This window comes from Solenopsis invicta, chromosome 4 (genome assembly GCF_016802725.1).
Source record: "Solenopsis invicta isolate M01_SB chromosome 4, UNIL_Sinv_3.0, whole genome shotgun sequence".
NCBI classification, from domain to species: domain Eukaryota; kingdom Metazoa; phylum Arthropoda; class Insecta; order Hymenoptera; family Formicidae; genus Solenopsis; species Solenopsis invicta.
This window is the reverse complement of record NC_052667.1, coordinates 8,487,303-8,502,786: the sequence shown is the minus strand read 5'-3', so window position 1 is coordinate 8,502,786 and position 15,484 is coordinate 8,487,303. Positions and strand designations below refer to the sequence as shown.

At 32.7% G+C, this 15,484-nt stretch overlaps 2 protein-coding genes across 2 annotated transcripts in view; one reads left to right on the top strand and one right to left on the bottom strand.

The window, feature by feature from the left end:
• Positions 1–15,484, bottom strand: part of LOC105196291 (neurexin-3) — a 502,597-nt gene that overhangs the window by 451,035 nt on the left and 36,078 nt on the right. The window lies entirely within an intron of this gene.
• LOC105196285 overlaps positions 1–15,484 on the top strand; it is a 52,024-nt gene that overhangs the window by 3,161 nt on the left and 33,379 nt on the right. The window contains exon 2 of the mRNA XM_011162107.3: positions 5,230–5,307. Within this exon, the coding sequence (XP_011160409.2) occupies positions 5,266–5,307 (42 nt within the window). The 5' untranslated portion in view covers positions 5,230–5,265. The remainder of the gene's footprint in view (positions 1–5,229; positions 5,308–15,484) is intronic.

Here is a 15,484-nt window from a genome sequence, read left to right as displayed (position 1 = left end):
GCAATAAATTCGGCTGACAAACTTGCCGCGAATAATCGAGCCCCGTTGGAGAAGCCAATCGTGCGCTTGTCGGGCGGCCGGCGAATTGCATCACGTTCTAGGCCATGTTGTTATTCCGATATGACGTATCAAATGCATTCAGCTGCACGAATGCGCCCGCACCTTTTCTCCCTCGCGTCTTCAAATTGGGCACGTGCTCGCCATGCGCGCGCGTGTATTTGTACAATGCACGAGTAATAACGTCGAAAATCCCAACGTCGCGGTTCGCGCGTTGTTAAGTTGCCGCAGAGAGTCTTATCCGCCGCCATGTGCAGTCGTGTTCATTACAGTTGCGACACTTTTTCCCCGATGGAATTTTTGAAATGTAGACTCGCTCATCGAGCGGTGAACGTAATTGGTTCTTACCTGTGGATCCAACCAATTACGTTCGCCGCTCGGTGAGCGAGTCTACATTCTAAAAACCATCGAAGAAAAAGTGTCGCAACTATAATGAGCACGACTCTACACATGTATATTTGGGAGTGCCATACTTAATTGAGCGAGGAATAAAACGCGCTTCTTTTCCCGCGCGCGACGCCAATTAAAGTTGTAGTCGCCGCGACTCTGCGCGCGGCGCGTAACGCCGTTTCGCGTTTTTATTCGTTCTCCCGCTTCCATTGTCCCGAACGATTTATCGGCATTGGTGCACGCTCGCGTTTCGCGAACTTTATCGCAAAATGACCGCACGCGCGTGCAGTTTAATTATAGAAATGGAGCCGTGTACTTGGTGGTGACCATACGGGTATGGGAGTAGCCTATGGTAATCGCGGCGAAGAGTACGTTTTTAGTAAAACTATAAATAAATCCACGCAATAAGAGCATGCGAAAGTCGAATACCTGGGTCACCGGACGTTTTCGTTCGCTTCGTGCATACGTCGTCGAACCCGACAGATTTGCGTATTGCGAAATCGAACCTAATGGAAGGGATCTATTTCAATACTGGAGCTTCGATGTAACGAGATCCTCCAATCGCGGACGTCGCTAACATATGTACACATACTGACGAGGATCGAACTGTTTTTACTGTAAAAATGAATAACTTTGTGGCAAAGCGGGTAAACACGAGAAAAAAATAATCACGGCTTAATTAACAAACTACGTTTAGTTAATTAAATGGTGAATGTAAAGACAATTTCTGGTCATTACAATCAAATACTTTAATGTGCAATCAGAACATTTATATAGGTGCGATAATTATAAAGATTTGTTTAACACTTTTTGATTGGACCTACGAAACTTTTAGTATATTACATTGCCATCAAATGGTGGCGTTCTACATATTTCTCATAAGACAAAACTACACCACTAGGAAAAATGTTTGGTTGTCACAATTAATTTATTTAAGATGTACTGAACAAAAACTGTTTAGTTAATATAAACAAATATTTTTTACATGTAATTCGCAGAAACAACTACATTTTTTATTATACAAAATAAAAGTTTATTACTGTTAAAAATACCAACAGTTTTTGCTGAACGCACTAAACTTTTTATTTTGTTTTACATATCAAAATTTAGTTTCTTTTACAAAACGTGTGTAAACAAAAAAATATGTTCATGTTAACTAAACATTTGTTTATATTAACTAAATAGTTTTGTTTAGTACATTTTAACTAAGTGATTTTAACAAAATATTTTTCCTACTATAAAATATGTAGAATAAAATAAAAAGCTGCATTATAAGACTTTTACCAAATTTCTAACAAAATGATTACTGTTGCAAGTTTCCAAAATTGAATTCAAAAACGAAAGTAAATAAAAAATATATTTTAACGCTATAATTTTTATCTCATCAACATAAAAATTAATTCAAGAATTTGATAATTCTTATAAGAATTCTGATTCGTTCATTTTCGCAAATAGATACTTATTAAATTTGTCAGATTTCCAATAAATGGAATCAAATTTTGTTCAGTGTGACCGGAATCAAAATGCATGCAATTAAATTTGTCTGATAATCTCAATCAAAATGAAAGTAATTAAATTGGGGGAAAGGTCTAGTTATTTGAAAATTGTGGTTTGTTTATATTTCATCAAAATGTCATATCCATCCTTCGGAAAATAATTTTTCTTAAAATTTTTATACAAATTAGAAAACTTTTTAAAAATATAAAGAAAGTTTACATTTTTTCTTAAAAATTTTTACATATATAAATTTTAAAATACTTTTAAATTTACTTAAAACGTCTAAAAGTTTTCTAAAATATTGTAAAATGATACAGAAATTTAAAAAATTTTAATAAAAATTTAAAAAAACTATGTAAAAAATTATAAAAATAATTTTCAATAGAGATAAATTTTTCGTAAAATTTTTTATATTTTATAATTTTTCAGAATTTCAAAATTTAAAAACTTTTCAGAATTTCTGCATAATTTCTTAACTTTCTGAAAAATTTCTCTGATTTTTTATACAAATCTTAAACTATTTAAAAAAATTTTCTCTCAGAACTTTTATATTTTTATTCTGTTGTATTTTATATCTTTAATTTTTACATCTAATATATACAATTCTAAGAAAAGATATAGATTTTCTTAATATTTTTCTGAAAAGAGTCCAACAAAATTCATATAAAAGTTGTAAAAAAATTTTTACCAGAGACATTTGAAATTGATTTAACCAATTCTTTCTTTCAATGTAGCTAAAATTAGTAGTTGTTAATTTATGATATCATTATTTCATGTTGATTAATGTGGATGCAATCTGTTAGAATACCGTGGTTTAATTGTTCATCTCTCTGCTGCGGACACGATGATCTAATTAAGTATCTAATACGATCAGGGATTACTTCCATCGCGCGAAATGTGTGCCTTCACGCTCGGAGAAAATCGCAAATAAGTCGCGAGCCGCTATGTCTCTCGGTTCTTAACCATAAAAGTCTCGCGATTACGTCAGGGTTGGTGAGTCACAATGTCTGCTGGCCTAAAAACACTGTTACACAGCGAGCCATCACTTGTCAATAATTCGCCGAAGAGCGTCTCGTCAAGGACGACAGTCGTAGTCAAATTTTAATGAATTTGCATTGCGGATGCACTGTCAAAAAAAAAAAAAAAAAAAAAAAGACGGAAGAGAAAGGTAGGCGGTAGTTTCTACTTTACGCGGAACTAGATTTACGTAGCGATTGAAAATATGTGTCTCGATTATTCTAACGCCAACTGTGCACGCCGAATGAATGAGAAGCGTATGAAAACGATCGAGCGCGATAACGTGATATCAAACGCGCCCACGCTGATCCAGCCGCACTGACTCGATCTTTATAGAAGAGTGAATTGCTCGAAAGAGCAACAATGATCGGGGCGCTTACTCGTCCCGCGCCGCTCCATCCAGAGCTCGAATTCGTTTTGGCTTTACAATTACCTTTGCGAGCGCAGCGCGAATTGCTCTACAGTAATGCGGCAGGTGGAAGCAAAAAGTGAAAGCCAATTATAAACCTTTTGATATATCCCCGCTCGGAAATCGCGTGCACTCACGATAGCTTGACGTTTCTCTTTGCGCGACTTCGAGAGATCGACGGCTTAAGAGAATTTTATATTTTCATTTGTTCAAAATTAATGTAGTAATTCCTATTATTTAATAATTGCAAAATTAATTAAATTATCAATTTTTGTACTTTTTTTTAACATTAATCTAAAAAGAATACGTACTAGCCCGATTAACATTTTCTAATAGGGACATCCAATTTTCGTACATTCCAATGTTGATACGTACTCGACACGTCGTCGTTGCGAATTTGCAAATGACAAATTTCTGAACGCAGAGCAAGCCGATTCATTGGGCTGAAGTTATTATGATGCATCCACTTATGAGGGCACTTATACTTTGTAGCTAATACCAGAGTGCAACTCTATTTTAAGTGTAATCATTTGGAACTCGAGAAACTGCATCGTTTTCCGCGCACACACTCCCGAACCGATCTATTTTCACCCGCGATATTACCACTCTGCCAGTAGAATTACAGATACGCAACATTTGTTTAAGTGTTTAGTGTTTACGAGCCCCACGCTGCTACCTTTATCGGAATAATCCACAAGTATTTCAATTTAACGAACCAGAAAAGCACTCCGTAATCCCCGTGAGAAATATGTGAAATTGATTGAATTTGCTAATTCCAAACTTATGTTATCAAGATGATGTTATTACGGCGTCTTGTGCCAAGTGTACGCATTCGCGATATGAACATATAACTGTACATTGTCTTTTTTTCTTTTTATTCTTCTGTAACTAATTATATTTAAATATAATAGTTATATGTATATTAAAGAATAACAATATTTTTAAGACTGTATTATATTTATTTTTATATATTTTTATATTTTTATATAAATGTATTATTATTTACTTACTGATATTATAAAAAAACTATAAAAATATACGTATGCTTATAACATTTTTATTAAACACTCACGCACTTTTTCAATTTATTCATTTTATTTGTTATTAATTTTTATTGTTGTAATATTAAAATTCATAAAAATAATAAGAATAGTCTTAATTTCTTGTGTAAGTATTCTTTAGTATTTTTTAATTATTTAAAATATTTTATGCAAAATTTCTTTGCAATTGTTTCGTAAATAAATAAATAAATTTTATTTATTTATAAAATCTCTATCGCAAAGAAACTTCACATACTCTTTACAACTTTACTAAACTTTAAGTAATGTATTTACAAAAAAATTTAGCTTTTTATAATTATTTTTTAATACATTAGAGTGAGCAAAGTTCCACTTCCTATAAAAATAACAGTTTGTGCCAGATAGAAAATTGTCAAATTTTTTGTATTCCTTTCAAATATAGAAAAATCTATAATTTTTTCATAATTTTTTAATTACTTTGAAAATAAGTATAATACAATCCTTAAGTTATTAACCATTCTGTATCGCAAAATATTAACAACATCAAATTGAAAATTTCTAAATATTTAAACATAATTTTTTTCTTTCTTAATAATTTCGTTATTGTAACTTTGTTATGTAATATAGGATATATAAGAAATCGATGAATATTTATCAAGTTTGACAACAAACTATCTACGCAAGAAAACACAATAAAAAATTTTTTGTCAAACTTTAAATAGGAGAATTTAAATCATAAGTGATTAAATAGAATATAATACACGTACATGGTATAAAATTTATATTAATGAGTGTTCATTCATTATTTCAGAGATAACGAAACTTTTGTTGTTTTTGCAGAACGAGAGCACACCGCCAGCAATAGACAGTTGAGATATGGCAGCACCACAGGCGTCGTCACGTCTCGAAATGCTGCAGGTAAAATAATCGATTTTGTCATCATTAAAAATGGCAGCATTAAAAAAGATAAGTTTCCATCGGCAAACAAGTTAATAGGTTTATTTAAGAACGAATGTACCGTTTAACTTTCAGCAAGTGACTCCAACTTAAAAGTCATTATATACAATTAGTAGTAAAATATAAATTGGACGTGTACATAAATCAGTGGACTTGAGATCCCATTTCCTTATAAATATCTTAATTGCAATGATTTTTAAATAAGAACACAATTTATGAGCTTTACCACATAAAGATTACATTGCAAATTAAATTATCGAGAAAATTTAATTATCCATACCTGTTCATAAATAATATACATTTGTCAATACGTAAAAATACTAACAAATAATTGCCGTAATGATATGACATAACAATAATTATTAGTTATATTATTAAGGTCTTTTTCCAACGTAGATATAAAAGCGCATAAAAATTTATTCTTGATTGCGATGCTTCATTCAGACGTCAGATCTTAATCATAATGCACGTAAAATAAATTGCGTGCATTTGCGATATGCTACATGTATAAAGTAGAAGCACATTCTCGATTAGAATCGTTTTTGCGAGAATGTAATAAACTGCACGTTGTGCATCTCATTATAATTCCCCTCCCTCCCTCTCTCTCTCTTTCTCTCTCTTTCTTGTCACTTGTAATATCGGACACTTTCTGGTTAAGGTAGACCGGTTAAAGCAGCTTTGACGCGTGTTCTTTTGGCCCACGTATCGTTTCTGTACCTGAACGGACGCATATATGGCAATCTTGTTCAGTAATGCGCGGGCAACGATCGACCCACGTATCGATGTATCCAAATCCAATGGACAGCTGATATTTAGACGAATATCAAGCGCAGACCTCTTTTCCATATACAGCGTACGTGCTTCGTAGTATATGGGCATAAAAAAAAGCAATAAATTCAGGACGTTACAGTTATTATCAAAGAGGTCCCAAATGATTACGTTTTCGAATTACAGCCACTCTCCGTGTTTCAACAAAACTTATGTTCGCTTGAATAATTTCGGTAATAACTATTTCTTAAAAACCTCGATAATAACGCATTCAAGGAAATGCGAAATTATTAAAAGTCCATCATCGTCACTTCGAACACCTCTCATAAGACCGGCAAATGATAAATAGAGCACGAAAGTATATTTATAATTTGTAAGCGAAATGTAGATAAATAAGATAATATTATTCATACGATTTTTCCTCTTATTTTCATTTCTACGTGTCGAGTTTACTTTCGAAATCGTGCCCACGTATTAAAAAACGGTCTGCACACAAAATGGCTGACTTATGATCTCTCACACGGCACACCTCTAAGGGCAATCTCCTGGTCAAAGGCAGGCCATACGTTAAAGTGGGAGAAGAACGGGTGAGTCTTGAAGGGAGTAAAAAAGTGGACGCTTGGTTTGTCAACCATGACCGACTATTGAGGGACTCGTAACCATAATACTGTGACGTCACTTCCTTTGCACTGAGATGCGTCATACGACAGGCTTCTCAGACGCATTATTTTTACGGAACGTCGTTCTACGTACGTCTAAAAGAAGACTCTCCGCCGCCGTTCATTCATGGAAAGAACAATTTTCTACCGCGCCGTCTAAAAATTATAGCTAGATGTGGTTCAGAAAATAATTTCACGTTGGAGAAAATTAAGATAAAAATAATTATGTAGGACGCTCAAGCGTGATAATATTGACGCAAAGTTTCGACATTCTGGCAATCAGCTTAAACGCCCCGGGCAATTTTTCTAATGCTTCAACGTAATTATTTTCAGATCCGTATTTCAACAAATTCTCTTCGCGTAGAAGTGGATGGTTTTTTTGTACATATAATTCTAATTTTGTTTCCTGCATTGCACGATATGTGTCATCTATGTATACAGCGCTCTCCCGTGAATTCTGTCGGTTATAGATAATCGAAAAATTTAACTAATCCAATTATCACATGATATCTCAAACTATATATAGTATTTTTCGGCAAATTTCCCGTCGTAGTAATCTAAAATAGATTTTTAATTGCGAATATAAGATTGCGCATGTGTGCAAGGCAACGGTAAATAAGAAACGAGTTCTCTAAAAATAAATCTCAGGGAACTTTCGAAGCGACAAATCCTCTCCTCCAATTCTCAATAATTATTCCCGCTCACATCCACTATTTTTCCGCGCATTCTGGTTATTAATTATGATAATATTCTTGGCAAAACTATTTAGTGCATTTACACGTCGCATGTTATTTGACTTGAAGATGAGAAATCAAGCGGATATACCAAATTTATGAAAATCATTTATGAATATCATTCTCATAATTTCTCAATCACGAATTCAAATTTATTTATTATAGGTCATTAAAATTAATTATATGAAAATACTGTCACTTAATCCAGCACATTAAAAATATTTATATCACGTTGAAACAGAAATATCATACGTTATGGAACAATAATTTGGCGTCGAAGAAAAAAAGGATTTATTTTTCATCAAATATAATAAATTTATCCAACCGTAAGTTTTAAAGATGTATTATTTATTTTCAACTAATGGAAAAGAATTACAAGTTAAAAATTTAAGTTCTTTGTTGCATTTCAAAGTAATACAAACAGTATAGCAACGATTTCCTCCCTAGATCAAAAATTATTTTAATAAAAAGTAAAAATGTGCTCTAATGGAAATAAATGTATTACGAGATAATGACAAAAATTTGATTTTTTTATATACGTATAAGTATTTTAAGTAAATAAATTTATTTGTTTATTTACAGTACAATTAAGTCGCAATAAAATTTTATATAAATCATTTCGAATACTTAAAGTATTTATAAAGAATTGAAATTTTTGTCTTTCTTTAATTTTAATATTACAACGGTAACAAATAAATAAACTGTAAAAATACATTATTTTATAAAAATAGAATGTTCTAAACATAGCTGTCATATTTAGTTCATTTAATTTAAATTAATAATAATAATGATGCATTTTTAATAAATGGGTAACACATCCTCAAAACAATTTTGCAATTGAAGTAGTTTCACGCTTCGTGGAAGTTGCCGCGTCGCTTTGAATTTTGTATAAGGCATGAGAGGAAGTGGAATACACGCAATATTTCCAAGCAAAATTAAAAACAATGCAGGCAGAGCTGATGCGGAATGCAATTATACGCAATATGCGATTCGTCTTTAGGAAATTCTTGACATTAACGCGCAAAAACGATCAAACGAACGAACGACGCACGTATTTCGCGATGCCCACGCATGACCTTCCTATATCAAAAGAAGGAGCGAGTCGAAAAAAAAATCTCGAGCGGACATGAATGCATTACGTCATTAGCGCTTGGAGTATCCAACACTTGGTCGTGATTATACACGATTAGCTCACTAAACGTGTTTTCTAAATATTTTTTATCACATTCGATATTATTTATTCTCACGATAGACTGAATCGAATTTACTAGAATGACATGACTGCGGAAAAGTCCGAGAACTTCTAATTTCGTTCATTTATTAATTTAATAAATGAACATTTCAGAGCGACCGGCATTGAAAGATTTCTAGAAAACTGTTTCATTCTTCGGACTAATTAGACCGCGAAGCAATTGTGAGGTGCTAAGTCATTTTTAGACACATCTACAGTAAGATGATATTTTGCAATGTGCTCCAGAATTTTATCGGACCGTAATCTTTCACAAATTCCTCCTCGTTAACAAATTAAAAAAGAAAAAGATTCGTTCGCATTAGGAGAGTCAAGCTTAAGCAAAGAAGCACTGGATCGAGATCTTCGAGCTCGTAATTCTAATATCGCATGTGACAGAGACGTGCGTTTGACGTGCGAGCGTGCACGCAGCGCACGGCACGCACCGACACACGCGAGAAAGAGGTGCGTGCTGCACGGAAAGCGAAGCCCGCTCGGATAAATCTGAAACGTGGATTCGGAGCAAGGAGAGGACCGCCGAGAGCGGCAACGGGTTAGCTCATAAATAATTGATGAGGAAGCGCGATGCAGCTTCGCTTGCCACCGATTTGTAATTGTAATTTCGCGAGGTGCATGCCCAGTTAAGCAAAGTAATTATGGGCAGGTTTCGTTATCGGGACACGTGCAGGATCTGTGGAAGACAACGAGATGCACCGCCACGATCTCAAAGTTGCCTCCCGTCTTTCTTTCCTCGACGTTCCATCCCGCTCGTTAACGTTTAACTTTCGTTGCGGCGGCGCAATCAGCTACACATATCAAAGAAGCAGGGATCGAAACAAATATGCAACAATAGATATTTGTAATTTGATATTATACTTATACAACGCGGAAAAATTGAAGGAACATTGCGAAAATGTTTCACCGCAGTATTACAAAAATGTAACTTGAAGCAATAAAATGTTCTCTCTTAGAAATATTGCAATAGTATTAAAATAAAAAGTATATTTAACATTATTTTAGTGTGTAGCGTCATGATAATTAAAATTCCCGAAGTCTCAAATCGAGTTACGAAATGTCTTATGCCCTTTTTCATCAATGTAGATTAACTTTGATCTTAGTTTAACTTACTTTTTACTTTTTTCTAATTCTTAGAACTAATGAAAGATAAAGAGTAAGGTAAACTCAAAAGTTAATCTGCGTTGGTGGAAATAGGCATTAAAGAAACATCATCTCCAAAAATAGTCTCAAAGACATTTCACGACCCGATTTAGAGCTCGAGTTGATTTTGAAATTAAACGAACCATTTGTGAAATATGTATTTGGTATAAGTAAAGAAAAATCGATACCGACATAGATCCCGACATAGATACCGACAGTGACACTTTCTTACACTTTCACCTTCTTCTAAAGGCTTATAATTTAGTTAATTTGTATCATTAACTCCTATTTTAATATCCAAATTATAGTAAATATATTTAAGTTTTATCGCCAAAAGTTAGCAACCGATAGTAGTTATACTTTGTTGTATATAAAATTTTTTATCAAAATTGCCGATTTTGCCGAATTCAAAAAAAAAAAAGGTTCCTAATATGAGACAAAAAGGTTTTTTCATATGATATGGGTCTTATCGATTTGGACTTTACTAGGTTTAAATTACGCTCTAGACTCAAAATCTAGTTAACCAATCAAATAACTCTTTTGATACTTAAAAACTTTTGTACGTAACATTTTCCTCCAAAATCTATTCTCTTCGAGATATTTTAAGTCTCACAATCAGTGCTAATGCTGAAAGCCATTACGTTGAAGCCTCATAATTTGAAAGTCCTCAATGAAAAACTATATTATAGCACTTTGGAAAGCTCTTGAAATCAGAATATGCAATAATAGATGAGAATTTTGTGTCTCATAACATGAATTTCACGCTTTGCAATTTTACGATCACCAAAACTAATATTTATAATTAAGCAAATTCCATATTTTTCTATTAATGCAACTTTACTTTATCACTGCATGCAGAATTTATTATGAAATATTAGTTTATTTTACAAAAAACAAGATTTAAAGACTCATCTCAATAAATATTGGCAACATTCAATTTCAAAACTTTTTTTTCAACGACTGTACGCGTGATCTGATAATGAACTTTCTACTAAGTAGATTTCACCCCAAGAGTAATAAGTTTATGATGATATCAATCACATATATACATTTATTAATGTAGCAGAAACTTCGCTACCTCATATTAGAAATCTATCCCAATAGGCGTTTCTACTCTATATATAAAATATATCCATAATGTATATATCTACGTATATAATTATATAGAAATAAATATATAATTATATATATATATATATATATATATATATATATATATATATATATGTTGTAGGCAAATAGCATTTGCCTGGTCAAATAGCTTAGAATTAAAACACAAAATGCCTGCTTTAAAAATCCAATAATTATAGAATTTTTGTGTTTTTCAAGCAAGCATGTTGTATATTTAAAGTAAAGAATTAAAAACACAAAATGCCTGCTTTAAAAACACAAAAATTATGTAATTTATTCTAACCCAACCTAACCTGGCAAATGCTATTTGCCTAGTCAGATACTATTTTCTTAAAATTGCTATTTGCCTGCAACATATATAATGCACAAGTATGTATGTTTTGATTATTAAAATTTAATATATGTATATGGACATATTTGGTACATGATTATATATAATCATTGTTTATAAAATATTTGTTCCCCGGTAAACATTGCACTTGATTAATTTACTGATAAAAATACGATCTTCATAGATAATTGAAGAAATAAAAATCTAGTTCATACATTCGTGGCTTTTGGAAAAACAGACGACATAACTTCACAAAACACAATGGCATCCAATAGTCATATTAAACATTCTGTTCTTTTCGCATTTCAATTAAAGAAAAATACTGCCGTGGAAATGATTTGTTCTGCTGTGGGCAAAGGTGCAGTGACATATAAGATATACAAAAAAAAAATGATATCTGCTGAGAAATTGAATATACATGCTAAAAAGGTCTTACTGTGTATTTGCGAAATGTAAAGGAAGTAGTATACTATGAGTCGCTAGAATTTGGTCAGACTATCAATTCAGAGCGTTACCAGCAGCAATTCATCCGTTTGAGGAACAAACATAAAAAAAAGATCATTTACTGGACATCGAACAAAGCAAGTCATTTTACAGCACGACAACACTCGGCCACATGTCGAGAAAAGGAAAAAATACTCATTTATTCATTGAATTGGGAAATTCTCCCATACGATTTAGTCTCCGGACCCAGCTCCATCAGATTATCACCTGTTCCGACCATTCCAATATTTCACTGATACGTATATTTTAAAATTTTAGAAGAGATACGTAAAACACCGATGACTTCACAGCATTAAAATCGTTTTTTTCGAGAGATGATTCGTCAGTTGCCTGACAGATGAAACCAAGTCATCGATAATAATGGCGAATATTTCGATGGCTAAAAAGACTATTACAATAAATGATAAATTTATTAAAAAAAGAAATCGAATTAACTTCTACGCCTAATATTTTAATTAGAAATATTTTTTTAATTACGCGACAATTACTGAGCACTTTTAAAAATAACTCCACGTGACTCACCTCATCCATCATAGTAGATTCGTGCGTATATGAAACACAAGACTATATATAATTCCTTATAATCTTGAGGAATCAAGAAATGTGCGCACGTCCACAAATATTTATACATAAAATTTTAATAGTCTTTATTTTCACAATGCGTTAAAAATATTTCTGCAACATTATTAAAATCGCATTGCATACGCATATTTTAACCAGGGTTATACTTAGAAAACTTAAAGTTTTCTAGATTGAGATAAGATAAATTATATGAAAATGTATTTAAGATAACATAAAGATAATTTCATTTTAATTTATCCAGATAAATGGTAATATGATTTAATCCAGATCATTTTTAGATAATACTGCTATCGAGCAAATTGATCACTTTAAAAAATTCTTTTATTAGAATGAATGGAAACTTGAAAATTGAGGAAAAACAATATTCATTAATGTTCACATTATCTAATTTAAAAAAGATAACTTGTTTTTATCTAAAATAAAGATGAAAATAATATAGGTACATTAAAATAATCTCGATAAAAATAGGAAGCTAATTCTTTATCTTGATGATTATTTAGATAAATTTATTTAAATAACGGCACACTGATTTTAACAATGTTTTTAAAATACGAGTATTTCATTGCAGTACACAAAATTCCAGTATTGCCAACGTACAGCTGTAAGATCCTGTAGCGAATAAAAACTCGCCAAAATAATCTCTCCATCTTTCAACGAAATCGCGACGATTGCGGGGTTTATTTTTCATGTGTTCGTAACGGGACATTAATTCCAGACTTATCCCACCCGTTCGAAGAAGTGCCTCGCTGATACGGCGTGTGACGCGCGCGAAATAAAAAGTTCCGCGTGGCACGCGAAAATTCGATTCATCTTCGACGAAATGCAAAGTTCAAGGTTCCACGAGAGCATCGTCGGTCGTGCGAAATGATTGGTTCTCGGTCTGTCGAGCTCCGTAATCGAGCACAGTACCTGCGCCCGGCACTTGCATGGGTCCTCACCTCGTCCCCGTCCACCGGCAAATAATAAATTTTGTATTTGTCGTAACCTCGTTTTCAAGCAGGACGTTCGGCAGCGACACGCGGGGGATCGATATTTGGGAGGGCAGGTAGGGAGGTCATATTCGAAGTACAAATGTATAAATAGATAATTCCTAAATAACGATTGTGCAGTCTCGTATACGTCAAACGGCAATCGGATACACGGAAATCACTCGGCCGTATTCTGTGGCGCGTTCGTTGACATTGCATTTATGAAGTAACGGGAAAAGGGACTTGGAGGCGAAAGGGAACTCGATTATCGAGACTTAATTGCGAAGTCCAATCTACAGAAATTGCGCTACGCGATTCCATTTGTAGCTATAAATTTTAATTTAAATTAAAATTAATCGCAAAAAAAAAGAAGTAATACTTTGACTCTCGGCAATTTAAACTCTTTAATAAATTACAACGAAAGGAAAAAAAAGATATGTTACCCTGATTGGCAACGACAAGCGATTGAAGAGGTTTTTATCGAATATCGCGTATAAGAAGATTAACGATATTATTACGTAAACAAGATAAGCATTTTCTTTCATTTGCAACGAGATGGTCTATTCCGATCTAAATTTGTTTGCATCAAACATTGTCGGGGAAATTTTCAACATTTATCTCCTCTCAACAGAGTTGTGTTTCTCATTGTAAATCCCTTTGCAAGCTGCGCGTTCGTATTGATACTTTTAAAAGGAAAGCGCGGGTTTTTTTTCCTGCCGCGGCCAAGGCAACCAATTTTCGCGACGGGCAACATTTCTCAGCGAAAATGTAATTTTACACGGAAAAAGCGGAACTCAGGGGAGAAATCAAAGTGACCGCGGGCAAGGCGATTCTTTTTTCCTCTTGTTTTTTTTATTTGCAGTAATATGACGCAGCATTTCGCTGCGAACTTGATAGGCACGCGAACGGATGCTTTCCGGGAAGCATTATAACGATTTTTCCTAGAAACCTATTCCTGACAAAGTACACAGAGTAGCACTATTAAAATCGAAATGAAATATAAAAACGTATTCAATCCCTTAAAGAGACTGTCAGGAAAATCTTTTTTCGAACAATTGGTAGAACTTTAATTGGTAAGCCCTAATCAGTAACCAGTATAATAAATGCCCCTCGATACTTTATTTATTGAATTTGTTACAAGAAATCGACACTTCTTTGTAACAAATTGAATGAATGTACATATGAAAATAAGTGGCGTGAGTGCTAGAGCTCGTGCATGATTCCAATAGATGTCATTGAGAGATTTGTATGATAGTGCTATTGATTATTATGAGCACGTATTACACATCTATATGCAGTACGTACACATAATAATCAATGGCACTACCACACAAAAGTGCAATGTTGCACTTAAATGACTTGAAATTGCATAGATAAAGGTGATATAAATTACATATAAACGTATTTTAGTTAAGACAAAGGTAATTTAATTTTTAATTTATCTAGATAAAATTATGTATACCATTTTATCTATAGAGTTTGAAGGTGATATCGCCGTTGAAGCAGCAAATGTGAAATATAATTTCGAATATAAAATAATAAGTTTATATTTCTATTTATAAATCTTTGTTTCTTAAAAACAGGATTTCTTCAAATCATTCTATCTGACGAAAAATGTTCCTTTCTTAATCTGGATCAATAAGCAAATAAAATTTATAGTTGAAAAATTATAGAGGAAATATATAACACATCATAATGATACAAAGTTTCTTGTAAGTTTTCGAAAGACTTGAACTTTCATGGCAATTTTTACATTGTGCTATTATTTTCTGATAAATGGTAACTTGGAAGTTGAAACTAAGAACAATATTTCATACTCGGTCCATTAACTAACATTTGTAAATAACAACACTTCTTTAAGATAAAGTTGGAGATAATATACATTCCAATAATGTAGATAAAGATAAAATGAAATCATTTCTTTATCTAGTTAATTTTATATAAATAACGGCAAACATTGAAAAAGTAACATGTTCAGTTTTCATTTAAGAAGAGAACGTGTGTTTTGATTGAATTAACGAAAATAATTTTAAAAATGAGCAAAGCAAAGTTGCATTTACGGCATATGCTGCATG